A 27609-nucleotide genomic window follows, 5' to 3' on the forward strand; every position below is an offset into this window, starting at 1 on the left:
GGTCAGAACGGACACGTTGCCCCACCCACCCCACTCCCAGCCCAGGGCACACAGAGCACTCACCTGCGCTCCACACCAGCCATGCAGAGCCCCTCCCTCCTCTTTTGACACCCCAGAGACTTGGGCACCCCCATCTTTTGTTCCCAGTTCCAATCCACTTCCTGCTCCAGAAACCCAGCCATACCATCCCGGAACTCCTGCTTCCGGTAATGTTTGGTGACTTCGATCTGGAAGGTGATGTAGTCGCAGATAGACGAGGCCAAGCGGGCCAGGCTCTGGCGCCCGCTGCCCCCAATGCCCACCAAGAGCATGTTGCCCCGAGGCTGTCCAATCACCCGGACGATCCGCGTGACTGGAGTGAGGGCGCAAGGAGTGTAGTAAGTGGGCTGAGAACCTCCAGGCCTAGTACCAGTAGTTGGTTCCACCCCCACCCCCACTCCCTACCCCTGCAAACCAAGGGGTGTGGGAAGACATTGGAGCCTCAGCTCCTGGGAGCAATCCAAATTGTAGCCTCCGCTTTGGCCAGGGAAACCCATCACGGCAAGGGCATGGGGGGAAGGGGAGAGGAATGGGGCAGAGAGGCAACCTCCAGGACTTGGTGTTGGAGGAGACTTGGGATGAAGGGGAGTGGGCGGGGTGGTAGGCAGTGCTCACTGTGTTCAATGGCTTCCCGGAAGAGTACCAGCTGCATGGGCACCACGGAGGGCGACAGGTTGTAGTCGTTCAGGGCATTCTCCATGGCAGTCTTGAGCACTGCCAGATCTGTCAGGTCCTCGTACACCTTCGGTTCCTTCAGGAAATCCCCTGGGCCGTGGGATGAGAAGGTCAGGGTCCTCCCAGTACCTCCCCGTCAGTGCTCCCCCTCTAAGCCCTGTCTCCCCAAGTGTCTCCAGCGGTCGCAGCTCCTGGCTCACCAAAGATAGGAGAACGCTTGTTGGGACAGAGGTTATGGAACGTGAGGTCGAAGAAGGAGCCGAGCTTGTCACTCATAATGGCCACAAAGGCTTCCATGTCCGCTACATCCACCAGCCGGTCAGAGAAGACTCTGGGGAGAGTTGGTGGTTGGATCAAAGAATAATCCCGGGAGAACAGAGCGTGGAGCCAGGGGTTAGTCTGTGGTTGGGAGCAAGGCTAAAGCAGCCTGCCTCTGGCCAAGACACATGATCATCACCTGAAACATTCGTGAATCCAGAGCCGTGTGATGCTGGCCTTGGTATCGTGGAAATCCTTGTTGGCTCTCAGCATGCCCTGGAAGACCTGGGGAAGAGAAGTGACCTTCAGGGGGAGAGAGGCAGGAGACCCAGAAGTTCTAGAGGTCAGGGCAGAGAGCGCAGCATTTTGGGGCATAGGGGTGACCACTGGTGTTTAGTCTAGAAGCAAATGTTTCCTAGCAGGCTGCACCAGGCCCAAGGGGCAAGGACAGGTGCAGTCTCACCTTGGAGATGTCGCGCAGGTTGAAGAGGTAATGGATCTTGGCGGGCGTGGGCAGGAAGCGCTGCACCACGGTGTTGTACACATCCACGGTGGCCTCCGTCACCACGTTCCCGATTGGCTTTACCTCCTCCTCAAAGTCCTGCAGCTTCTGGTTGATCATGGTGCCAAATATGCGGATGATTTGCGACTCCTGCAAACACACCCTCACAGTCACTCTCCCGGGCTCCCTGTGTCCTTCCACTGCCGCCAGGAGGAAGGTGATGGGGAGGAAGAGCTTGCCTCACAGACAGGATTTAAGGAGAACCAAAACAAACAAGCAAAAAAAAAATCAGAGATCAACAGCAATAATATTCCAATGCAATATTCAAACATCAAAATTAAGGCAAATGATCCACAATGAACAAACATAAAGATTTAAATAGATCAGATCAACATTAGGCTTTCTTCTTTGCCTCCAATATATCTCAGCATTGCATTGATCTACTCATTGAAAATTTTGGTATTTGTTTATCATTAATTTTTGACATTAAATTCATCAAAATGTTTATATATTTCTTTGAGAGGCAGGGAATTCTCATTTGCCTATAGTGTCCAGGGCTGAAGCTTGGAGCCAGGAACTCAGCCCAGGTCTCCCAAGTGGGCAGCAGGGACATCTTCACTGCTAAGCTAAACACCCGCCCCCCCTCCCATTTTTTTTTTAATATCACACTAAAATGTTATTTGTTGAGATTAGCTTCAAGGCACAGTGGGTTCAGCCACCACTTACAATGCTGGCATTCTCTATCAGAATGCTGCTTTGAGTCCCTGCTGCTCACCTGCCCATGTAGCTCCCTGCAAAAGCAGCAGCAGATGGTCCAAGTACTTGGTCCCCTGCCACCCACGCAGGAGACCAGGATGCAGTTCCTGACTCTTGGCTTTGGTCAGGCCTAGTCCTAGCTGTTGTGCCCTTGGGGAAGTGACTGGCATATGAAACATTTCTCTCTCTTTCTCTTTCTCACTCATATACACACCCCAACATTTTGTCTTTGAAATAAATAAATCTTTTCAAAAATTAAGCATCCCTTCTGACAGCTGTTTACTTGGTTGCCTCTTGAACTCTGTGCTGACCTGAGCCTCCTTCACTCACCCTAGCCCCAGCCCTGCTTTGCCTCCTGACTTGGTTGGGTCTCCCTGAGCCCTGACATGGGTCATCCAATGGGACCACAGCCAGCCAGCCAGCCAGCCAGCCTGCCCGCCCTCCCCACCTGGTGCTCCTGGTTCAGGAGGGTGATCAGACTTTTAGCTCCCTGTGTGCAGCTCCAGCTCAGTACCCCTTGGGCACCTTCCCTGTCCCGCCCTCTCCTCCTCTGGGAACCCCCTCCCAGCAGCCCCCCCTTGGGGTCCTCACTGTGGGGAAGGTCATGTTGATAATGTTGAAGCGACTCTGCAGCCGCGAGGAGATGACGGTGCGTCCCCCGCCAGGAGGGCCCATGGCGGCCATCAGGAACATGTCCTGTAGGAGAAAGCACAGAAACGGGAGGAGGCGTCGTTGCAGAGTCGGAGGCAGGGACACTGAATGCTCTCAGCAGCAAAGGAAGGTGTGTTTAGGGTGAAGGTCAGGCCAAGGGCCCGGATCTAATGATTACACATTATATACCTGCACCCCTAAAGACATCCTGGACCGCCCACCCACCACGAGCAGATTCAGGCCTGACACCATGGAGGTAGTCACCATGGCCATGGGAGGCGGGGAAGCCCTGGTGTGTGTGGTTGTGGACCCTGAGCTCCTGGACAGTTTTATAGGAGGGCTGATTCAACCTGTGAGCATGGGGCCATGTGGTCGTGTAGAGGCCAGGGACTGGGCCCCTAGAAAGAAGCAGGGCAGTGCTGTGCAGTGAGGAAGGCAGGACTGTAGAAACCAGGGCATGATCCCCCCGACCAAGCACGCACCCCGGGATACTTACCCGAATATACTTGATGGTCTGCTTCGAGCGGTCGTACCAGAAGCCGTAGTCAATCCAGAGGCGGATGAGCTCCAGGGGAGGCTGGGAGCCAAAGGCATCCTTAGCCGGCATGTTCAGGTCATCCATAAAGGTGATCATGCTCTTGCCCCCGAATGGCACGTAGACTCCCTTGGTCCGTTTCTCCACCCTGCTCTCGATGATGCTCTGCACGTTGTTGGATGTGGTCTGGTGGGAAAGGGCCAGATAGAAGTCTTGGGGTTCCCCCAGTGAGTCAGAGAGGAGCCTCAACGGGGCAGCCATTTGGACCCCAGGGGGTAGGGGAGCAGGTGGGAGGGACAGAAGGGCCAGACATGAGGCTCCATCGCACCTGTGCTGACATGTTGACAATGAGCACCGACCACTGGGCAGAGGGCAAGGACTGCAGGACACTTTGGGCGATGGAGGTCTTCCCGGTCCCCACGGGACCCACTAGCAGGACAGGGCTCTGGTTGGCCACCAAGGTGCTCACCAGGTAGTTGTAGCGGACAGTGTCCACGGTGGGCACCATGATCTTGTAGAAAGGGGCACTCGAGGAGGAACAGAATCCAGGATTGTTGGTCCATCCACTCCCAACTCCCACTTCTTTCTCCCCACTCTGTGTTGGTCTGCACCTAACATCACCATGGTCTGATCTCTACCATGGCCCCCTGGGGCACAGCCGTTCTCCTTTAGAACCCTGTCCCCAGCCCTCGGGATCCCATTCCTTGTACTCAAGACTGGTCTCTCCTCTAGAAACACCTCCCCCTTGTCACCACCCACTGTTGCTCCTGGGCCCCATCAGGCTCGTCATGTCTCCCATCACCGCAGCTCAAACCTTGTACCTGTCCCGGGCCCTGTAACTGTCCTGGACCCTCTAACTGTCCCAGATCCTGTTCTCACTTCGGAGGGTAGCGCCAGCTCTTTGGGAGCTTTTCCTCAAACGATGTCCAACTTCGCATCTTGGGGTTCACAAAATACTCGTACACTGTGTCCTAAGAGGGCATGGGTGTCGGGTCACCAGGTCCTTCCTCCAGCTCTCCCTAGCCTAGGACAGGGGCTCGCAGCCCACTGGCTGGCAGGAGGAGAGCTGGGTGGCCAACAGACACAGAGCATCAGAGATGCCTGTGGGTTGTGGACGAACAGAGTAAACGAGGGTTCAAACCTTGTTGGGAAAGGAGCCCTCGATCTCGCGGAGGTAGCTGTCGATCTTCTTGCGGCCATCCTCATCCACGGAGGCACACATGGACCAGATCATGCTGAACACAAACATCATCTCGACCATACTGATGTAGGTTTCACCATCGCTTGGGTTAACCTGCACGGAAGAAGAGGCGAGGAAGGGCTTCTAACAACTGGGAGGATCTACCGGACAGCAAAGGTCACCGCCATGGCTTTGCGTTTTCTTCCTTCCATAGTTCTGTCTCGAAAACCATGGAGCTGGTTTTTTTTAAGATTATTTTCTTTTTATTACAAAGTGAGATATATATATATAGAGAGAGAGAGGAGGAGAGAGAGAGAGGAAAATCTTCTGTCCAATGATTCACTCCCCAAGTGACCACGAAGGCGATGCTGTGCCAATCTGAAGCCAGGAGCCAGGAGTCTCTTCTGGGTCTCTCACACGGGTGCAAGGTCCCAAGGCTTTGGGCCATCCTCAACTGCTTTCCCAGGCCACAAGCAGAGAGCTGGATGGGAAGCAGGGCTGTCAGGATTAGAACCAACACCTATATGGGATCCCGGCTCATTCATGGGAAGGACTTTAGTCACTAGGCCATGGCGCCAGCCCCATGGGGCTGTTTCTAAAACACACATGGTGGTGCTAATTCGAGTCCCATCCAGCTCCCTGCTAATGCACCTGGGGAACCAGCAAAAGATGGCCCAAGTGGTTCCTGCCAACCATGTGGGAGATCTGAATGGAGTTTTTAGACTTCCTATATTTGGCCCAGTCCAGTCCTGACCATTGTGGCTATATGGAAGAGCTCTCTGTTTCCCTACCTGTCTCTATAACTCTGCTTTTCAATTTTTTTTTTATTTGAAAGGTCAAGTTGCACAGAGAGAGTGCTCTCATTCATTTGTTGGTTCACTCCCCAGATGTTATTCCCTCATAAACTGGGCTGGGCCAGGCTGAAGCCAGGAGCCAGAAGAGTTCTTCAGGTCTCCCACATGGGTGCAGGGACCCAAACATTTGGTTCATCTTCTGCTGCTTTCCCAGGCACATCAGCAGAGAACTGAATCAGAACTAGAGTAGCTGGAGGCCCAGCATGGTAGCCTAGTGGTTATATCCTTGCCTTGCCTGCACCAGGATCCCATATGGATGCAGGTTGATATCCCAGCTGCTCAACTTCCCATCCAGCTCCTTGCTTGTAGCCTGGGAAAGCAGTCGAGGACGGCCCAAAGCCTTGGAACTCTGCACCCGCGTGGGAGACCTGAAAAAAAGCTCCTGACATCCGGCTTTGGATCAGCTCAGTTCCGGCCATTGTGGCTACTTGGGGAGTGCATCAGCAGACAGAAGCTCTTCTTCTCTGTCTCTCTTCCTCCTCTCTGTAGATCTGCATTTTCAATTAAAATAAACCTTAAAAAAAAAAAAGAACTAGAGTAGCTGAGACTTTAATGGGTAACCATATGGGATGCTAGTGTTGAAGTCGGCAGCTTTAGCCATGCCACAATACCAGCTCAAATTTTTTAAAGATTTATTTATTTTTATTGAAAAGGCAGATATACAGAGAGGAGGAGAGACAGAGAGGAAGATCTTCTGTTCACTGATTCACTCTCCAAGTGGCCAAAATGGCCAGAGCTGAGCTGATCCATAGCTAGGAGCCAAGAGCTTCTTCCAGGTCTCCCACGTGGATGCAGGGTCCCAAGGCTTTGGGCTGTCCTCCATTGCTTTCCCAGGCCACACACAGGGAGCTGGATGGGAACTAGGGCCTGCGGGATTATAACTGGTACTCATATGGGATCCTGGTATATGCAAGGCGAGGACTTTAGCCATTAGGCTACTGTGCCGAGCCCCAGCCCTAAATTTTTAAAAATAAATGGAATGTGTATGTTGACCTACAACCTCCTGAAAGGTTCATATAAATTTTGGAACTTCTTGGAGCTTGGCAGTTTTCCCAAGCTTCCTCTCTGTTCCATCACACTAATGCAGCTAGCACCCAGTGCTCCCCAACTCAAGGCCTTCCTGCCAAGGAGGCTCCAGGAGACAGGGACAGAGACATTCTGGAGACATGCTTTTAACCACAGAAAGACTAGAGAGGAAGTAAAGTGTTCACCAACAGAGGCATGGACAGATAAAATGCAATGTTCTACCATGGAATAGTACAGCAGGGGACTTCAAAATCTCTTTCAAACTGAAGGTTGGGGGTTGTCATTAAGCTGCCATCTCTGATGTGTTCTTGCTTCTCCATTTCCCATCCAGCTCCCTGCTAATGTGCCTGGGAAAGCAACAGAGGACAGCTCAAGTATTTGGACCCCTGCCCCCACATGGGAGATCCAGATATGACTCCTAGTTCCTGGCTTCGGACTGGCCAACCTCTGGCTGTTGTGGCTATTTGGGGAGTGAACCAGCAGATGGAAGATCTCCCTCTCTCATTATAATTCTGACTTTCAAATAAGTAAAATACATCGTTTAAAAAAACCTGCAATTTAAAGATGAACTTATGGTCTAATACACTTTGAAATCCACACACACTTTGTTCATAATGTATATTTTTAAAGGGATTTTTTTAAAGCTCTCTGGCATAGCTATTAAAGCGATGAAATGAATCAATATGTAGCAATATAAAACTCAAAACACATTGTTATTTAAGCAGCATCTTAGGACATATGGCATGATATTTTTTGAAATTTATTTTTCACTTTTTTCAAATGCAGAATGACAAAGAGGGAGAAAAACAGGCACATGGAGCTCATCCACACACAGATTCACTCCCCAGTTGCCCTCAGCAGCCCAGGCTGGGCCAGGCTAAAGCCACGAGCCTTGAACTCCACCCAGGTCTCCCAGAGGAAATGCAGAAATCCAAGTACTTGAGCCATCACCTGCTGACCCTGTAATGCACCTTACTGAAAGCTGGAATTAGAAACTAGACTGGACTCAGCCCAAGGCCCTAGAGGGTCAGGGACGAGAGCATCCCAAGAGCACCTCAACCACTATCCCAAGTGCTTATCCCTTGGGGCAGTGTTCTCAGCTCAACAACATTTTTTTTTTTTCAAATCAAATGTTGGTCCTTATTCTATAATTCTAAATGGAATAAAATTTTTACTAAATATTCAGTTCATCAGAAATTTCCTTTTAAGAATTTTTTTTTTTATTAGAAAGGCAGATTTTACAGAGAGGAGAGAAAGATCTTTCATCCGTTTGTTCACTCCCCAAGGGGTTGCAATGGCTGCCGTTGAGCCAGTCCAAAGCCAGGAGCCAAGAGCCTGCTCTGGGTTTCCCACCCATGTGCAAGGTCTCAAGGCCTTCTGCCATTCTCTACTGCTTTTCCAGGTACATTTCAGGAAGCCAAATCGGAAGTGGAACAGCTGAGACATGAACCATCGCCCATATGGGACTCTGACACATGCAGGGGGAAGATTAGCCAATTGAGCCCTGGTGCCAGGCCCTGAAGTTTACTAAAACCCCTCACCAAAGGAGATTGTGAACTCCTTCCTGCTGAGATAGGTTTCCAAGACCTCACTTCCATCAAGGTCAACTGTTTGTCTATTAAAGGGAAGTTGAAAGCAGAGACAAGTGAACTGTTCTCAGCTCCACACATACAGTGGGAAGTTACAGTGAACCCCAATGTGTACCACAATTAATTTACAGTCTCCAGTTGGCCTTATAATTACACACACACACACACACCTCCCTTCCTCCATGGACACTGTTGGCCTTGGAGTGTCTGCTCTATTCAAGCCTGAGGTTCCAATCATCCCTCAGACATACTTGCACTCTAAGGTCGGCCCCATGCAGGTATGAGCCCTCCCTGGCTGGCCTCAGCCCTGCCTTAGTGGGTGTGTGTGTGTGGTGGTCCTCACCCCATTCTCTGGTGTGGCCAGGGCCGAGTACAACTTGCAGAGTGAGATGATGCCGCTGTACTCTGGAACAGGCACCAGCTCGTTACAGTTGTCCTTCTTAAAGGCCAGGATCTTGTTGATGAACTTATCGAACATGCGCTGAAGGGGCTCCACTTCACCCTGCAGGGGGATAAACCAGCGGAGGGCTGAGGAGGGTTCTTAGTTTTCTTGTTCCCATGTCCTGCAGGCTGGCCACATCCCTGTTCCTCAAATTTCCCCTCATACCTTTGGTCTCTTATCCAGCCATGACTGGACGTAAGGCTTCCAGCCCAGGTCGACGTAGTCTGTGTAGACCATCCCACAGCGAGACACGGTGGCTGGAGAGGCCACCGCCAAGTTCTCCACTTCGAACAGGAGCGACACCTGGAGGCCATACCTTAGTCAGAATCTTGCTTTTCTGCCCCCACCTCATCGAGAGCAACAAAGAAGATTCCAGAAGTTTGATGCCCTATGGTGTCTCTGCCGAGTCCAAAGCAAGGCACAAAGAATGGAGATTTAAGGTGTTTGCAATGGTTTGGTTTTTACAAGAAATTAGTGCTTACTCGACATTATGTGTATGAAAAATTACTTTCTCTGGCATTGTTTGTGTCAGTGGCAACGAGGCTGAGGACGTCCACCCAAGCCTCTGCGGGTCTTCCTGGCAGCCTGAACATCCAAGACAGGTAAAGCATTTTCCCTCCAGTGGTGGCTTTCTCTGAATCCATGCCCCCTCCCCTTCCTCAGCATTCTTCAAATGGCATTTCCAGGGCTCCTGCCCTAGAGCCCAGGCCTTCAGTGGTCCTCCTGCAGGGCCCGGGGGATCTAGCCGCAGCCCTGTACCTGCTCTGGCATCGCAATGCGCTCGCCGTTGATGAGGGTTAACACCTTGTTGTCGTCCATGACAGAGTTCATGCTTTCAATCCACAAAGTGTCCACTGGCCCATCGAAGAGCATCCATTTCTCGTCCGGCTTCTCGTCTTTGCAGCAGCGGGATGATTAGGAAGGCAGGAATGTCTCACCTCACTGCCACACACACACACATGTGCACACACATACACACACACACGTGCTCTGTGTGCCACTTTGAGGCTCCCAGACCACTGAAGATCTCTTTTTCCCAAATCTGTGCTCCCAAACCTCAGGGTTCCCAACCCCCACCCCATGGGGGCACCAGGTGTCTGCTGTCTCTCCGCCCCCATCCCTGCCATGACCTTTGCCTACCTGCACATGCCGCCCGCATGACGCTAGACAAGATGCCGTCTGTCCACTCGTTTGTGTTCAGGTCATATTCCCCATAAAGCTCTCCCAGGGACAACGCCTTGGGGTTCAAAGGGAACTCCTAATATCAACACCAAAAAGGGTATTTTTTGAGCGGCTGGCAGTCAAAACTATCCAGAGCCTCCTCTATCCCCAGCGCCCCCTGAGGATCCTGGCATCTGGCTCCTTTCCGACTCTCATCTGTCCCAGGCCTCTCTGACATACCCTTGACCCTCCCTGCTGCCCTCCATTGCTTCAGCCCCGACGCTCCCTCCGTACTCGAACGATGTTGAAGTTGGGGTCTCCAGCGCGGCACAGGGAGGACAGAGAGGCCTGCAGGATGCGCCACGAGGCCGTCTTGCCGCTGCCCGTGCAGCCCACGATCATGGTGGAGTGGCGGGAGTTCTTGGTCTCATACAACTGGAAAACTTTGGTGAGGGTGAACGGTGTGCTCTGCAGGCCCATGTCTCGAATCTCCTGCTCGACGGTCTCCTGCAGCTGTGGGAATACAGGAAAAAGAAAAAAAAAAAAAAAAAGAATGAGGCCCCCAGAGGACAGTAAGGGATACTTCCAGGCTGTAGAAGATGGCTCCAGGCCAGTTTCTGCTTGCTGGGAGGCTGGCCAACTGCGGAGTGCCCCAGCTTCGAGCTGTGTCACCCAGAGTAGGTTACTCCTCAAAGCCTTGGTTTCCTCATCTGCACAATGTCTGACTTGGAGCTCCACACATTGTTTTCTGTGTTTATTACTCTGTTCTATTCAACAATATTCTATTATTCTGACAAATATTTACCAGGTCTCTGCAGTAGGTGCTTAGTACTGTGGCTAAAGACATGTGACCTTGCAGCTCACCCATACATTTCATATTCTTGTTGGTGCTGCCTGTACAAGGAACGCAATGCACTACTAAGGCTCTTGGTTGTTGCTAATATAATATTAATAGTTTAGTTGTCTGAATATATAATAGAAATACGTATAGACGGGCCCAGTGGCATGGCCTAGCAGCTAAAGTCCTCGCCTTGAACGCGCCAGGATCCCATATGGGCACCAGTTATAATCCTGGCAGCTCCACTTCCAATCCAGCTCCCTGCTTGTGGCCTAGAAAGTGGTTGGCGACGGCCCAATGCTTTGGGATCCTGCACCAATGTGGGAGACCTGGAAAAAGTTCCTGGCTCCTGGCTCTAGATCGGCGCAGCACCGGCCATTGTGGTCACTTGTGGAGTGAATCATCGGATGAAAGATCTTCCCCTCTGCCTCTCATTCTCTCTGTATATCTGACTTTGTAATAAAAATAAATAAATCTTTAAAAAAATCTTTTCCTTGTCATAGTATTTTTAAAGATTTATTTATTTTTATTGGGAAGGCAGATTTACAGAGAGAAGAAACACAGAGTATAAGATCTTCCATCTGCTGGTTCACTCCCCAAGTCGCCGCAATGGCTGGAGCTGAGCTGAGCTGCTCTGAAGCCAGGAACCAAGAGCTTGGTCCAGTCTTCTGTGTGGGTGCAGGGTCCCAAGGCTTTGGGCCGTCCTCGACTGCTTTCCCAGGCCACAAGCAGGGAGCTGGATGGGAAGTGGAGCAGCTGGGATACAAACCAGTACCCATTAGGGATCCCGACACACACAAGATGAGGATTTAGCCACTGAGCCATCGTGCCAGGCCCTTGTCCTAGTGTTTTTAAATTCCACAGAATAGGCTTTCCTAAGGATTCATGTTGTCTCTTAAATCACACACACACAGATACTTTCACATTAGAAACATATTCTTTAGGGACCAGGCATGATAACCTAACAGCTAAAGTCCCTGCCTTGCATATACTAGGCTCCCATATGGGTGCCGGTTCTATCCCTGGTGGCCCTGATTCCCATCCAGGGAAAGCAATGGAGGATGGCCCAAAGTCTTGGGACCCTGCACCCATGTAGAAGACCCAGAAGAGGTTCCGGGCTCCTGGCTTTGGATCAGCACAGCTCCGGCCGTTGTGGCCACTTGGGGAGTGAAACAGCGAACGGAAGATCTTCCTTTTTGTCTCTCTTCCTCTCTGTATATCTGACTTTCCAATACACACACAAACACGTTCTTCAGCTCTGGGTGTTCTCCCCGAATAGGTCATGATTGACAGCACCACTCCCATTGGCTCTGTTTCTCTTTGAAGCTCCTGCTGTTTGGATCCCATCTGCCCTACACTGGCTTCTGCGTCTCCCCTCCTTCCACTTCTGCCTGCTCTACGTTCTGGAATATCTCCGTTCCCAATAGTGTTTCTTAAGTCCAACCCCTTGACACTGTCTCTGAGATAACTACTGATGGATTTGCTGTAAACTTTTCCTATCTCTATCACCTGTTTTCTTTCCCCTTGCTTTTTCCTGCTTCTTTTGGCTTCTCTCCTCCAGAGAAGTCCAGAGCCATGGACTTCCATTTCCATCAAGGGTAGGAAACAAAACAAACTAAAAACGAAACCCTGAGTGTGTGGGTGGAGCCTGTGCACTGCAGGGGAGTCCTGAAGGTGATTTATCTGGGCCACTGTTGACACATTTCTGCTTTCCGAATCTTAGCCAACCCTCTCTGGCCAGACAGATTCCCCTGAGATAAGTTCCCCAACTGCCTGTCTGGCTGCCACCATTCTGCCGGCTGCGAGATGAAAGCCGACCAAGGTGTCTGCATTCTGTGAAGAAACATCTGCTTAATCCTCACTATCACGGGCCGCCTTCTGTTACCCTGCCGCAGGGCTCTCACAACTATGCCTGGTGGCACCAGATCTAGGCTCTGACGTTTTACCCCAGGTATAGGAGGCAAATGTTGGGCCCTGTGAAGATGGTCTATCCATTTTTTGCACATCCAGCCTTCTTAGGCTTGCTAACGACGTCAAAATGCATCCATTTCCTTCTGATGCTTGAGACGTGGCTGTCTCCCACGCTCTCAACCATGTAGGGTATGTGTGTCTCAAGAATTTATTGATTTAGTGGAGTTTTGGTAGATTCTTATTCACTTAGGTTTTTTGTTTTTTTTTTTTTTCAGTTTGAGAGAAAAGCAAGCAGAGACCTACTTTCTGGTTTGCTCTTGGATCGTCTGCAGTAGCTCTGGGCAAGGGGCCAATGCTGGGAGGCCAGGTACTCATTCTGGGTCTTCCATGTGGGTAGCAGGAACCCACCTCTTGAGCCATCACCTGCTGTTTACCTACCCAAGGTGCACACTGGGGGAAGCTGGGATCAGGAGCAGATGTGGGACTCAAGCACCCCAACATGTGTGTAGCTGGCATTTTAACCATCAGATCAAATGCCTGCCTCCTTAATCTTTTTTTTTTTTAACCTGAAGGTCCTGTCTTTATTGAGATTACTTCCCCTCAATTCTAATATAATATTTTAATTGCTAGAAAAAAATTTTTTAAGTCCCCTTTGTTTGGAAGTCTCTTGTCCTGGCTTAGAATGTCAAGTTTCTCTTTTCTTTCTTTAAACATATTAAACAGAGCAATTGCTCAACTCTGTGCCTATCATTTCAACAGTTTTAGAATCTTCATGGACCTGACGCCACTGTGTTTTTCTGCCTCCCAGGGTGTGCCTTGGCAGGAAGCTGGACTGGAAGTGGAGGACCGGGGGATTTGAACCAAGCATTCTGATGGGAGATGTGGATGTTCCAAGAGGGAACTTAACCACTCGGCCAAACGCTCGCCTCCACTGCCTTGGACTTTTATGTGTAAGGATTCTTCAAAGGTGCATGTTGATGTTTCCACCCTCCAGAGATCAGTTGCTTTAGTTTCTATCAGTCAGCTGGGGTCACTTAGAGCCTAAATACTGCTTAAAATTAAAATCTAAGCTCAAAGGGTGTGTGTGCGTATGCGTGTTTAACCCAGTAGAGCTATTTATTGCCTTGTAGAGGCCAGCTAATGGTTAGGAAATCCCAAAGGAGATTTTCCTCCTTTATTGAATCATCATAGGTCAAATGAGCAAGTGTTGGGGTTCGCATTTGACACCTCGCTCTGTCGGGTAGTCAGGCTGCCATTTGGGGTGCGCACAGCCCATGCCACAGTGCCTGGATTTGAGTTCTGCCTCTGCTCTTCATTCCAGTTTCCTGCTAATGCACTCTGGGGAGCGGGTAGTTGGGTGCCTGCCACCCACGTAGACCTGGATTGAGCTCCTGCCTTTTGGCTTCAGCCTGGCCTAGTCACAGCTGTTTGGGGTGGGGTGGTGAGGACATCTGGGGAGAAAGCCAACAGATGGGAGCTTGCTCACTCTCTCTTCCCTGCCCCAACTTCTTTGCCTTGGAAATAAATAAATAAATTTTAAGAGCAAGCCTGCTTTCTGTATTTGGCCTTCTACATGGTGAAATTCTCACTCTCCCGTTCACTGAGGGCATTTCTCCTCTCTGGGCTGAGATTTATGTGGCACAAGATTTTGTGCCACACCTCCAAATTTGGGCTGCTTTCTCTCTTAACTGCAATGCCTCAAGTTGGATGAAAAATGATTCAGGGAGAGAGCCAGCTTTGGCACTCACTCCTTCTCAGGGTTTCTGCTTTTACTCCCACATCTCCAAAATTCTTTCTTTCTTGCCAACTTAGCAAGGCATTCAACAAGATGCTATTTTATGTTCCCATCCAACATTTTAGTAGTTTCAGTTGAAATTATTTTTTTTCATGATTATCTCTATTACCATACTGTCAGAAAAGAAAGTTCCTAAACTTTCTAAACCCCCCCCTTCTTCCTACCTCCTCTACTGCACTTCTCTCATATATAGAATAGCACTTAGGAGGCTCTCCTCCAAACTCCCTAAGTGAAGGGAGAAGTAGAGGCAGCAGAGGAACAATGGGCAATGGAGAAGCAGAAAGGCCAGCAGATTCGAGGTCTCAGAGAGGTCAAAGAACTGCCACTTGGGAATAAGTGTGGGGATAGGTGGGCTGTGGGAATGAGTGGGGGCAGGTGGGCTGTGGAAGTGAGTTGTGGGGGCAGGTGGGCTGTAGCTGGAGTTAGACATCTGTATCATTTCATGGATAAGGAAGCCCACAGAGCTGAACCCACCTATGCTCAAGTCCAGGGCTAGTGGATGACAGAACAAGGCAAGGAAGCCACCTAGTTCCCGGAGGCACATTCCGAGGTGAGGCAGGGTGAGGCACTGAGGCGTGAATACCTTGCCATAGTCGATGACAGGCAGCTCAACGTTTGGAAAGAGGTCTTGCACGATGGCATTGAACAGAGGCACATCGACCGAGGTGAGCTTGGCAATGTTCATGTCCCTCATGGACAGCAGCAAAACCTAGAGAGGGAAAAAGACTTAAAGAGGGAAAAGGGCTTAGGCTTGAGTCTCAGACATTGAGAGCTGGGAACAGAGACTAGCACAGTCAGCCCTTGGTAATACAACAGGTAGCAGGGCAAGGGGGTGGGAAGAAAGCAGCAGAACAACCTTAGTCACAGCGGGTAGGACGAGGCACGTCAGAGGTTAAGGTCTACCTCCTCATCGGTCAGGTCAGGCTGCAGGCGGCGCTTCTTGCCGGCATAGCGCAGGAGGGAGGTGAGGGCACGCAGGCCAAAGTCGTAATGATCCTGTCGGGACAGCTGCTGTACGGCCAGGGAATACAGAGTGTACACCTTCTTGGCTAGGATCTGGGGGATCAAAACAGAGTAGAAAACTGTCCATCTTTCCCCCCACATCTCTCTGCTTCATGCAAGGGTGGTTATCGGTCTGAGAAGCTAGGTCCCCAGACCCCAAGCAAGCGGGGATGGGATGCTCTGTGGACAACTCCCATCACAAAACCTCCTGAATCTTGTGCAGTTATGGATTAGTGGCATCATGGAAGGGGACATCTTCCTCCTTTGACTTTTTTTTTCTGCCTCCACATCCTACTGATAGCCTTGCAAGCTCTTTGTAGTATAATCTAATTGTGAGGCCTTTGGGGTGGGAGGGGGAAATCCTCTCTGTCAGTGAATGATGATGGACAGGAAATGAAACCATGAGATAGAATGCATTATCAGAATACCTTGCAGTTGCTAAAGCCCTCCCCAAAGAGAATGATTTCGGCAATGAGGGTGGAATCGGGCACCACCATGGCAATGGGACGGAACATGGACTTGAGATTCTCGGGGAGCTCCGTGCGGCCCGCATACCCTGAAATACAACACCATGGTTCTTTCAGAACCTGCCTGGGTCTTTATCCCGCCTTGTCTCTCCACACCCACTTCCCTGTTAACCTGACCCTCCCCGACCCTAGCCCCATCCCTGACTTCTCCCCAACTCCAGCTCAACAACACAACACCCCTTCTCTTGCATCTCAGCTCAGGCAGCTCTTCCCGTTTTGGTCTTTCTGATCCTCTCTCCCATTTCCCAGGAGCCCTGACAGAAGTCACAGCTGCTTCTCTGAGTCCTCTAGGATCTGAACCCTTTCTGGGCTGGATTTCACAGCCTGGGCTGCGTGTAATCAAGCCCTTTCCCCCACAGCTACTCCTAAGGGGAGATCATGACAGGTAGACCAGAACTCTGGGTTACACACATACATACAGGTGGTCATTAACCCTGCCCCAGGAAAACAGTAAGACCCCCCACTTCCTCCCAGAAACTGTCTGTCCTCTCACCTTTTGCTCCCCTAACAGATTTCTCTTAGCTGAACACTTTGGCAGAGAAGCGAGGAGGGAGGGATATATGGCTATTTGCCACGAACACTCAGTCTTCCCCATGGGAGCCCCCTCTCCTCCCTACCACCTACCAGGATTCATGGTAATGAAGATCCCACAGGACCACACCAGGTTTATTTCAAAGCCCTCAAAATGGAAGCGAGTGAGGCCAGCAGTCAAGGCAGACAGGATGGACAGGATCTGCTGGGCCACCACCGACAGCACCTCGATATTGATGCGGTTGAACTCATCAAAGCAGCCCCAGGCGCCAGTCTGTTGAGTTGAGGGGGATGAGGAGCAGAGGGACTAGGAATGGGAGAGGTGCCCCAAGACACTAGCAAATGTGACTAAGGTACTCTTCCTTAAAATGTTTTTATGCTGGGAGAATGACATCTTACACTACAGTGCCAGTAAAATCCCCGCTGTTTCACTTCCCATCCAGCTCCCTAGTAATGTACCTGGGAAAAGAACAGAAGATGGACAAAGTCCTGGACCACTATCACCCACATGGGAGGCCTAGATGGAGTCTCAGACTCCTGGCTTCTGCCTGACCCAGCCCTGGCTCTTACAGCCATTTGGCTTTTCTGCTTCTCCTTTTTTGTTACTGCGCTTTTCAAATAAATAAAATAAATCTGTTAAGTAGATTTGTATGTGTAAGGTGGCCTCTAAGGAGATGGGAAGAAGAGTGACAGAGTGGCACTGTGGTGGCTCTGTGCAGATGGGGCCAATCAGACAGTTCTAGAAAAGATATGGGCTGGAAAGGAATTGCGTTGGGAACCAGGTCTGCAGTGAGCATGTGCTGAGTACCAGACAGCTTGCGTACATGACCATCCTTAAGCCTTCATAACCTTCTGATTCACAATAAGCAACCTGAAGCTGAGGGAGGTGAAGGGACATCCCTGAATGTAAGAAGTCCCTGTGGTAAGTTCCAAAGCCCTGACTTTGCGACACTGAATGATGTACAAGGCATTGCTGGGACACATAGGCAGGGTCCTCACCTGGGCCAGTCCTGAGTACATTCGGCCCATGGACTTGTAGTCCAGGCCCTCAGAGCAGTTGACCACGATGACATATATGCCCAGAGCCTTGCCCAGGTCCTTGACAGTCTCAGTCTTTCCTGTGCCAGCTGGACCTTTAGGAGAGCCCCCTCGGTGCAGGTGCAGGGCCGTGGTCAGAGTCATGTAACACCTGAGAGTTGAGGGTGGGACTGGAATCAACCTTTCAGAGTCTCCTCCCACTAACACCCCAACCCCTGACCACCTCACTCATCCCACTGTGCCCCCCCCAACCCCTCGTCTCCCTGTGGTGAACCTGTCTGTCAGAGGAGTGATGACCAGCCGGCCAGAGTTGCCCAAGTACTCGTAGCCATACTGGAACTGTGTGTTGGTCTGGCGGATCATACAGTCATCAAGATCCTGGGGAAACAGCAGAATATGAGAGACAGAATGAGAGAGAAAAGAGAGAGAGAGAAATGCTTGGAGGGATAGCCTGTGCTGGACAGATGGCTGAGAGAAGGGCTCAGAAAGGGCAGAGAGGGTACAGTTAGAAGACTAGGAGTTCTGTCTTAGACGGAAGGTTTACTGCCAAGATGGAAAGAGAATTTCAAAATTGCCTGTCTACACCAGTCCATTAGAGCCATGCCTGGTACTTTTTGAATCCCCTTCAAGTGACACCCAAAGGGTGTCCCTGGCACTCTAGACTAAGGAGCTGGGATACAGTAAAGAAGGGGGCTTGGTTGGGGGCATTGTCACAGAACCAAGAGCCGGGTAGATCTTGTAGTTGGAGAGCATGACTCAAAGATTCCACAGGGTGGGGAACCGGCCTTTTCTGACACCTTCTCCCAGTAGAACCGAAGTTGGCTGAGCCAGTCAAAGGAGTTGACATCCATGAGGCCGCTCTTATAGAGCTTCTCCAGTACATCTCGGGCATGGATCTCGATTGTCACCAGAGCCACGATTTTAAGTCTCATGATCTTGGTCAAGTTCCCCCTGATGGCTTCTGAGTACTTGTTTAGTATTGACACCTGTGGGAAAAGGCCATGGAGGAGAGCAGACAGCGCAATACCTCCAACCCTAGTCACACCACATCCCGCCCCAACGCTACCTTTACTCAATTCCAGTTGGTGCTAGTCCCCACCCGCCCTAACTCCCAACACCAATACCGGAGAACATAATTTCACTGCACCCCAAACTTTCTTCTCTGGGTTTCCATTGCAAGGCACTTCATCCTGATTCTTTGGCACTCACCTCTTTGGTTCACTTCTAATCTGTGCCTGACCAACTGTGCCTCCCCTGGAGTGCCAACTCTAGGCCTAGCTCCACTTCTCTAGAGTTTCCCACCTGCTTCTTCTTCATGACCTTGAGGATTTTCTTGTCTCCCCGCTCCTTGGCTGTCATCAGGCACTTGGTGACATCAGCTGTCCACTGGATCTGGCTGGCAGTGATCACCATCTGGGCAGGTGCAAAAGCCGTATGCCAGGGTGTTGACCTGGCCACACGCACAGTCCACCCACCAAGTCCAGTGACCCCAGGGTGAGGTGCTACGGGAGTGTCTCTCACTATGTAATTCATTCTTTTTTTTTTTTTTAATTTATTATTATTGGAAAGCCGGATATACTGAGAGGAGGAGAGACAGAGAGAAAGATCTTCCATCCGATGATTCACTCCCCAAGTGACTGCAACGGGCCGATGCGCGCCGATCCAAAGCCAGGAACCAGGAACCTCTTCCAGGTCTCCCACGCGGGTGCAGTGTCCCAATGCATTGGGCTGTCCTCCACTGCTTTCCCAGGCCACAAGCAGGGAGCTGGATGGGAAGTGGAGCTGCTGGGAGTTGCTGGGATTAGAACCGGCGCCCATATGGGATCCTGGCGCTTTCAAGGCGAGGACTTTAGCCGCTAGGCCATGCCGCCAGGCCCGGTAACTCATTCTTAAAGAATGGAGCATGAGGCTTGGGTCAGGAGCCAAGAATCTGGCAAGCACAGGACGAAAGGCATAGTCCAGAAAGATAGTAAGAAATCTCCATTTAGTGCAGCTTAAGACCCTGTCCTTCTGTCCATTCACTGCTCCTCTTGAGAGTCATCTTTCTTGCTGCCCCATTCCCAACAAACCCCAGCTCACCTGACCAGCCCACTCTTTCACCCATTTGTCTCTCTTGTTGAGGAACTTCTTAAGGGCCAGGCGGCAGTTCCGGAGTAGGTCCCGCAGGGTCACCCTCATGGTGCGTTCCACGTCACCAAGCCAGGACTAGAGGGAGGTGAAAGAAAGGGATGGTTCAGCCTCCGGGTCATCAGAGTCAAGGCCCTCAAAGGACAAGCACCTCAGAAACAGGACTCCAGGGCTTTGGCCCCCAGAAAAAGATAGGAACCTGGCAAGAGCTGGCCCAGGTCCTTGAGAGGAGTGGAACTCTTAGGAAAATTGTCTGATTTTCCAGGGGAAGCAAGTACAAGATAGAGGTTATGGTTGTTAAGAATGGCAGGTGTGTGTGGGTGATGAGAAGAGGGGAAACAGCTAATTTTCTTTCCTGGAGATGTTCCCTCTTCACAAAACCAAGTAAAACTTCTAATAGGAAGAAAAGGCAGCTTGGTTCTCAGACCTTTTACCACTCACCTCTACAGGCCCTTCTAGAAGTACAAGGTGGAGAAAGTCAACATACTCGCCATCACCCGAGTACATCCCTACAGCTTCCCACTTGCTGCTGGGTCCCCCAGCCTGCAAAAAAGGGTTGCTTTGCCTAGCCACAAGTATGTGGATCTTTCCAGGGTCACTTTTGCTCCTTTCCCTCCTCTCAGTGTTGCCAATGCCACAAAGTTCTGCCCCATGGGCATCTAGAGCCCCGCACTGACATCACCCTCAGGCCCAAGGATTGTCAAGCCACCATCCCTGCCCTGCCCCTCATCCCACCGCAGCCGCCTCTGCGGACCTTCTGGATCCTCAGCAGTTTAATGTTGTCAAAGCATTTCTTGAGGTGTGGTTGCACGGCCTCTGGGTTGCGGGACTGGCCCAAGATCTCCAGCAGGTCATCGTTGGACAGGAAGTAGAAGCGGGGGAAGATGTGGCGTTTGGTCTCCAGATACATGTCCAGAGACTTCTGGATGTCTTCTAGAATTGTGTTCATCTCTATCAGTTTGTCCAGCAGGCCTAGAAACAACAGCGGCGAGTAGTATCCAATGGCCTTTGGACCACTGCCTCAGGGGATCTGGAGTCCCCAAATATAGCTACCAACTCTTGAGTGTTGGGGTACAAGTTACCACAGGATTTGGAAGAGTACAGAAATATCTCCAAAATACTCTCACATTTGCCCCACCACCTTCATTAATTCATTGTTAAGTGTTCATTATACATATTAAGTTACACGTTGTATATATTATAACATATAGGTTAATTATGCATCACATGTGATTTCATTCATATAACCCCATCTCTCATCAGCCTTTGGAAATAACAGTTTCACTCTACCTAAGACTTTGGGGCTTCCCTGGACAACCCAAAGTTAGACTTTAATCTGCATTTATACAACCTGACCAGTTAAATTATTAAATTTAAACACATGTCACATGCACGCTGGAAGAGGTCTGCAATGACTGGGTCATGAGCCTGCGAGGGGAAGATGGCCACTCCAATGGCAACTCTTTAGCTTACTAGCAAGTCAGTCAACCTCACTGATATCATTGGTTGTAAAATGGCAAGCTGACCCATATCAAAGAACAATTAGAGATATTAAACAAAATGCATGGGGGCAAGCACTGTGGGGTCGAAGGTTAAACCACTGTTGGCATCCCATAAAAACACCAGTTTGAGTCCCTGATGCTCCTGGAAGGTGGCCCAAGTGCTTGGGCCCCTGCCACCCATATGGGAGATCCAGATGAGGCTCCAGGCTCTGAGCTTCAGCCTGGTGCAGTCCTGACAGTTGCAGCCATTTGGAGAGTGAATCAGTGAATAGAAGATCTCTTTCTGAACATCTCTTTCTCTCTACTTACCTTCCAAATAAATAAATATTTACAAAATAAAATGCATTTAAATTCATGCAGTCTCAGCAGTAGACTTAGTTCCCCCACCGGTCAACGTCCCACTGCCTTAGGTCTTGGTTGTGTTCTTCCTTGTCTTCCAAGTTTCTAGCTTTCTGAAGAAAACATGATTGTTCATGAGTGTGAACTCTGATGTGACCCTAAGCCTTCAAATACAGTCTCCAGGCTGCTGAAGCCTCTGGGGGAAGTGACCCCACAGCGACTCCCTGGATATCAGGGAATCTTGGTGGCCACAGACCAAATGAACTTGCTTTGTCCTTTTAATCATGGGATGATGATTTTCATGATTCTGCTCATAAGTTGCTCCAAAACATAATTTTGGGGCGAGTGTGATCATTTGCTTGGGTAATCCTCTGCCCTGCAAGTGCTGGGATCCCATGTGAGCGCCAGTTCATGTCCCAGCTGCTCACTTCCCAGGCTCGTGGCCTGGGAAAGTAGTAGAGGATTGCCCAAGTCCTTGGGATCTTGCATCCATGTTGGATTCCTGGAAGAAGCTCCTGGCTTCAGATCAGCTCATCTCTGGCTGTTGTGGTCACTTGGGGAATAAATCAGTAGACAGGATTTTTTTTCTCTGTTTCTTTTCTCTCTCTCTCAATCTGCCTTTCCAATAAAAAAATCTTTATATATAACAGCTGTCATAAGCCCTCTCCCAACAACAAGAAGGCTGTTGTATGGAGGAAGCAAGCTATCCAAGAACACACAGAGAGATTTGAACCAGCCCTCAAACTCCAGCTTGATTTCACATCCTGTGATTCAAAGTACTGTGTTATGCTCTACTTGGATATTTGTTGAGTTCAACTAACTGAATCATGATTTAATGCTTAGAAGGGGCAACAGCGATGGGAAGTGTCACAAGAGCCATAAGTTAACAACAGTCTGGGTTTTGGCAAATGCAGTGTGTGGCCCTGACTTCTCATCTCGGCAGGGTACCGGTGAAGGCTGTGGCAGGGTGACAGGCAGGGGGTTCTGACCTGGGTGGTGAGTGCTGCGAAGAGCATTGCTGTCCTTGCTCATCCGGTCCATGACGGATTTCCAGTTGTTGTTGACCTGGTCAAACAGGGCTGACTCGTTGGGCAGTTGTTTCCGGATGTCCTCTCCCAGAAAGATATTCTGGATGAGGGGGCGAGAGTTGGGGTGGGTGAGAGACTGTTTCTCCCACACTCCCCAGTGCTCCCCAGGCCAGAGCTGACAGTTGGGTAGAAGATACAGCACATCAGAAGCCAAAGGCCAAGAGAACCCAAATTCTAGAAGGAAGGTTGGGATTGGGAGGCTGGGTCACTGGGTCAAGAAGAAAAAAGTGAGCTGGGAATCAGGGAAGGGTAAAACCTTGTTGGGGAGGGGATCTAGGAGCCAACGGCTGGATCCTAGATAAAAAGAGACTGCAAAAGTGGGGAAAGAAGGACGGCAGTGGGGCAAACGTGCAGGTCCTTAGCAAAGACAGGGGGCAAGAGCTGGTGGTCTGAATGCTCTGGTACTGAATTCTGACCTCAAGGTACATCCACTGGCGTTGCACGGTCAGCACCATCTCGATGACCTCCAGGATGAGGGAGAGGCAGCGCTCCCAATGGTCCACTTCTTTCTCAAAGGCCTTGACAAAGCGTGAAGCCTTCATGGTGGACAGTGCCACCTGGTTGTCTTCCAGTGCCTGGAAGACTTCCTCTGTGCCTCTGGGTCACGAGAGGTCAAGGTCAACCAAGCTTTGGGCTATATAGTCCTCCCCTCCTTTCCACTGCAGCCCTGGGTCCCTCTCCTACCTGATTCGGTGGTGGCCCTTATCCTTGTAGGGTACTATGTCTAGCTGAGTCACATCCCAGGTCTTGGCAATGTTCTGTAACGCCTGAGGAGGGAAGCCAGGGGGCATGGCCATCAGGGATGGAGGAAGAGCTGGCCAGCCTTCTAGGTTGGGGGTCCAGGCAGCCGGGGAGGCCAGGAGTGGGAACTTGGGGGTGGGTGGAGGGAGACTGTGTCATTACCAACTCTATAGCCAGCTCTTTGGTTGCCGAAGCCGAGATCTCCCCAATTTTCTCCACGTGTTGATCCATCCCAAGCTCAACAATCTGCTCCAAGGTGAAGCTTTCAGATTCCTGATCAAACTCCCGTTGGATCTCATCCCTGACTTGGTCCCAGTGCCTGCAGCCAGGGACAAGAGGGTCTGCTCAGGGGGCTGGTCACCGGGCCGCTGCACATGCTTGTTCCCACTGAGACCTAGCCATTCTAGGTTTTTGCTAACTCATGACTCGACAAGTTTTACTAAACAGGTACCCAGGTGCAATAGTGGACTCCACAAGGAGCACGAAGATTGAGGGAACGAACTCTCTGAAGAGGGGGTTAGGGCACAAGAGCACACCCCAACACACCAGTGAGCTGCTGTAGCCTTACTCCAGACCACACTCTCAGCGTACCACATGAAGCATTTCAATTCTCACAGCAGTCTGTAATGTGGAAGTTACTATTGCCTCATTTGTCAATAAGAAAACTGAGGCTTAGAGATGTGAATAATAATTAAATAAAGTTGTTAGACTTCACCATGCAAGCTTCACAAAGTTACTAATAATAATTAAAGATTAGACTTCACCATGTAAACTTCACAAAGGAACTCTGTGGGCTCAGCACGGTAGCCTAGTGGTTAAAGTCCTCGCCTTGCTTGTGCCAGGATCCCATATGGGTGCCAATTCTAATCCTGGAGGCCCCACTTCCCATCCAGCTCCCTGCTTGTGGCCTGGGAAAGCAGTCGAGGATGGTCCAAAGCCTTGGGACCCTGCACCAGTGTGGGAGACCCAGAAGAGGCTCCTGGCTCCTGGCTTCCTATTGGTATAGTTCTGGCCTTTGCAGCCACTTGCTGGAAGATCTTCCTCTCTATCCCTCCTCCTCTCTGTATATCTGACTTTCCAATAAAAATAAATAAATTTAAAAAAAGAACACTGCTAACAACATTATACTGGCGGCAATGCAAGAGAAGAGTCTAACTATTCTCTCTTAAATGGATAGGCAATGATTGAAACACCATTTAATAAAACTTTTTAAAATATTTATTTATTTGAAAGTCAGAATTATAGAAAGAAGACAGAAAGAAAGAGTGATCTTCCATCTGCTGGTTCACTTCCTGGAGGGGCACAATGTCCAGAGCTGGGTAAGCCTGTATGAGATGCCCATGTTGCAGATAGCGGCCTTGCCTGCTACACCACAAGGCTGGCCCCTCAAATACTGCATTCTATGCCCAATGGCTTACAATTTCTCTCCTCTATCCTACAATAAATTTCAGATACATCAAAGTAGTTAAACTTGAATGACACAAAAATATTAGTGGAAGCAATGGAGAGAAAGTGCTTAGAACTTTGATGGAGGTGTAGAGGCGAGGGCTGGTGTGGTAACATTGCGGTGTACCACGTCAAGCCACTGCCTGTGACGTTGGCATCTCGTATGAGTACAAGTCCACGTCTTGGCTGCTCCACTTGTGATCCAGCTCCTTGCTAAAGTGCCTGGGGAAAGCAGTGAAAGATGGTCCAAATGCTTGGGCCCCTAACAGCCCTGTGGGAGGCCCACATAGCGTTCCTGGCTCCTGGGTTTGGCCCAGATCAGCCTTAGCCATTGCAGCCATTTGGGGAATGTTGGATGGATGATATTTCTCTCTCTCTCTCTGTCCTTTAAGTAAATGATCTTTTAAAAATAAAATAATTTAAGAGGGGGAGTACATGTGTGGACAGAGAATGAAAGAGAGCTATGATCACTGTGATGATTTCAGTTTTGATCATATGATCATTTCAGTTAATGGAAAGACCTGGGGGGATGTGGCACAACCTGGCATGGGATAAAGCAGCTGCCCCCAGCGGGCACACAGCAGCCTCACCTGTCTCGAAGGGCAGGGTTCCGCAGGTCGGAGATGAGTGGCATGGTCCTCTTGAACTGCTCGATTTTGGAGCGAGTGGTTTCAATGATTTCCCAGTTTCGGTCCTGAGTAGAAGCGGGAGGTGTCAGAAAGACCAGCTAGCCCCTGGCAGTTCCTCTTCCTCTCCAGCTCGTGCGCCTGCTGTCCTGTCCCCTCATACCTTATACTCTTTGGCCAGTCTCGTGAGCCGGCGAAACAGCCCATGGGCCATGCTCTCCATGTTCTCTGTCTGCAGGGTCAGGAACCGGCCAGTCTTCCACTGGTTCCAGTTCTCCTCCCAGTCCCGTGTGATCTCCCAGACTTGCTGGAGTGCATCCAGCTCCTGCACAGACAAGAGCAGAGAGTTACAGAGTGCCACCTGCCCTCTTTCTTCTTCCCTGATGGCCACCTGCTCGGGTCCTTTGCTCCTCTCGCTTCCAAAACTTTTTCACTCCAGGTCATAAAGCTTCCTCCTGGCTTCATACTTTTTTTCTCTACTCTCTTGCTTTAAGAGCTCATCAAGTAGTAAGTACGGGGGGGGGGGGGAACAATCCCCAGTGCCATTGATCATTAGGGCAATGCAAACCAAAGCCTCAACAAAGAGAGACTGTTCAACACAACAGCTGAGATGCTGTTTGGGACTCCCACATCCCACAGTGGGGTACCTGGGTTCAAATTGTGGTTCTACCCTCCAAATCCAGCTTCCTGCTGATGCCCACCCTTGGTGGTAGCAGGTGACGGCTCAAGCAGTTGAATCCTTGTTATGCACATAGGCACGCCCAGACTGAGTTCTTAGTTCCTGGGCCAGCCTGGCTATTGCAGGCATTTAAGTGAATCAAGGATGGAAGCTCATTGTCTTTTTGTCTCCATCTCTCCTTCTCTCAAAAAAAAAAAAAAATCAATTAAAACAAAAAACCCTCAATGAGCTACAGTCGTACATCCGCTAAATGCCTAGAGGGGAAATGGAGGTGGAGAACTAGAAATCCTATCTGACCAGTGAGAACTTTAACGGACAGCTTCCACGGGTTACAGCTTGGCAGCTCCTCAGAACACTGAACACTGTGTCACTATACTAACAGCAATTCCGCTCCCAGACTTACTCTTACAGGAGGGGAGTGGGTGTCTGGGCAAGTACAAGTGCACATATTGGTAAAACACTACTCACAATAGCTAAAAGGGGAAAGCAACCCCAACAGCCGCCAACTAGTAAATGGGCTTTTTTTTTTTGAGTAACCATCCAAGGGTGAGCATTTGGAGCTGCCTCTGGGTTCTGCTATCACATACTGTTTTGTCCGGTTCAAATCCAGGCTACTCCACTTCTGATCCAACTTTCTACTATTGCACCAGGGACAGCAGCAGAAGACAGCCCAAGGCAGCCCCTGCTGGAGTTCACAACTCTGAGCTTTGGCTTAGCCCAACCCTGGCTGTTGGAGACATTTACAGGGTTGGGGTGGGGAGTGTGGGACAGAAGATTTCACTCTTTTCTTTCTCAATTTCAGATTAAACAAAACTATATAAATAGAGTGCAGCAAATATAAAGTCCTATTCAGTCACAAAAAAGAATGAAAGTATTAATGAATACTACATTATAATAGAATTTTAAAGATATTGTGCTGGGTGAAAGAGGTCAGACATAACAAGGCCACATATTCTATGGTTCCCTTTATACAAAACATCCAGCCCATATGCGTGCGAACAGTCTAGTAACTGAAGGTGGCTATGGAAGGGGGATGGAGGGTGACTGCCATGTCTATAGGGTTTCCTTTCAGGATAGTGACATGTTTGGTGACTAAAGGATGATGGTCATAGGACCTGCTGAATGTACCAAATGCCTCTGGATGCATCAGTGAAGATGGCTACTTTTGCTGGGTGAGTTTTACTACATTTCAAAAAACTAAAAACAGCTCTGCCTGAACTTATCTCTTGGGTCCCAACTGTTTTCCCAGGGCACCAGGAAACCATTCTCCCGTCCCCTGCCGCCCCCTTATGCCTGGTTCCCAGGGGGCCACTGTGGCTCATCACCTTCTCCAGGTTCTGCAGGTCTTTCGAGACGGGCTGCTCAATCTTGAAGATGCCCAGGTTGTGGCGGAGACTGCTCTCTTCTTCCCTCATGGCCATCAGTGTGGCCCGCACCTGGGCAATCTGCTCCAGGGCAGTCACGTAGCCCACATTACTGGTGAAGGGGCCTGTGGGCAGGTCAAGATGTAACAACAAAAGTGACTCAAGAATGAGAAACAAGTGGAACATGAGTGGGTGTTTGGCCCAGCAGTCAAGAAACGCACCACTTGGGATACATGCATGCAGTGCCAGAGTGCCTGGATTTGAGGCCCAGCTCTGTTCCCATTTCAACTTCCTGCTAATGTGGACCCTGGGAGGCAGCAGATGATTGGCCAGCACTTAGCTCCTTCGTGGGAGACTGGATTGAGTTTCTGACTCCCTGCAGTATCC

General features: G+C 50.2%; 1 protein-coding gene across 3 annotated transcripts in view; it reads right to left on the reverse strand.

The window, feature by feature from the left end:
* The window catches only part of DNAH2 (dynein axonemal heavy chain 2), a 108350-nt gene that overhangs the window by 33181 nt on the left and 47560 nt on the right, over window positions 1–27609 (reverse strand). For 2 of the 3 annotated variants that reach the window (XM_058675835.1, XM_058675833.1), the window contains 33 exons: window positions 27184–27347; window positions 25343–25504; window positions 25144–25247; window positions 23270–23426; window positions 23051–23133; window positions 22783–22963; window positions 22268–22406; window positions 20192–20409; window positions 19879–19980; window positions 19390–19515; window positions 18613–18723; window positions 18096–18296; window positions 17585–17688; window positions 17272–17461; window positions 16366–16546; window positions 15643–15770; window positions 15116–15268; window positions 14796–14921; window positions 9963–10181; window positions 9648–9765; window positions 9267–9403; window positions 8673–8810; window positions 8409–8567; window positions 4558–4710; window positions 4296–4387; window positions 3745–3943; window positions 3378–3602; window positions 2822–2926; window positions 1436–1624; window positions 1172–1257; window positions 915–1045; window positions 655–804; window positions 185–352 (listed from right to left, as the gene is read on the reverse strand). In XM_058675835.1, coding sequence (XP_058531818.1) covers window positions 185–352; window positions 655–804; window positions 915–1045; window positions 1172–1257; window positions 1436–1624; window positions 2822–2926; window positions 3378–3602; window positions 3745–3943; window positions 4296–4387; window positions 4558–4710; window positions 8409–8567; window positions 8673–8810; window positions 9267–9403; window positions 9648–9765; window positions 9963–10181; window positions 14796–14921; window positions 15116–15268; window positions 15643–15770; window positions 16366–16546; window positions 17272–17461; window positions 17585–17688; window positions 18096–18296; window positions 18613–18723; window positions 19390–19515; window positions 19879–19980; window positions 20192–20409; window positions 22268–22406; window positions 22783–22963; window positions 23051–23133; window positions 23270–23426; window positions 25144–25247; window positions 25343–25504; window positions 27184–27347 — 4899 coding nt within the window. The remainder of the gene's footprint in view (window positions 1–184; window positions 353–654; window positions 805–914; window positions 1046–1171; window positions 1258–1435; window positions 1625–2821; window positions 2927–3377; window positions 3603–3744; window positions 3944–4295; window positions 4388–4557; window positions 4711–8408; window positions 8568–8672; window positions 8811–9266; window positions 9404–9647; window positions 9766–9962; window positions 10182–14795; window positions 14922–15115; window positions 15269–15642; window positions 15771–16365; window positions 16547–17271; window positions 17462–17584; window positions 17689–18095; window positions 18297–18612; window positions 18724–19389; window positions 19516–19878; window positions 19981–20191; window positions 20410–22267; window positions 22407–22782; window positions 22964–23050; window positions 23134–23269; window positions 23427–25143; window positions 25248–25342; window positions 25505–27183; window positions 27348–27609) is intronic. The other variant, XM_058675834.1, reaches the window with a different exon arrangement.

Source organism: Ochotona princeps, chromosome 17, assembly GCF_030435755.1.
Source record: "Ochotona princeps isolate mOchPri1 chromosome 17, mOchPri1.hap1, whole genome shotgun sequence".
Taxonomy (NCBI): Eukaryota; Metazoa; Chordata; class Mammalia; order Lagomorpha; family Ochotonidae; genus Ochotona; species Ochotona princeps.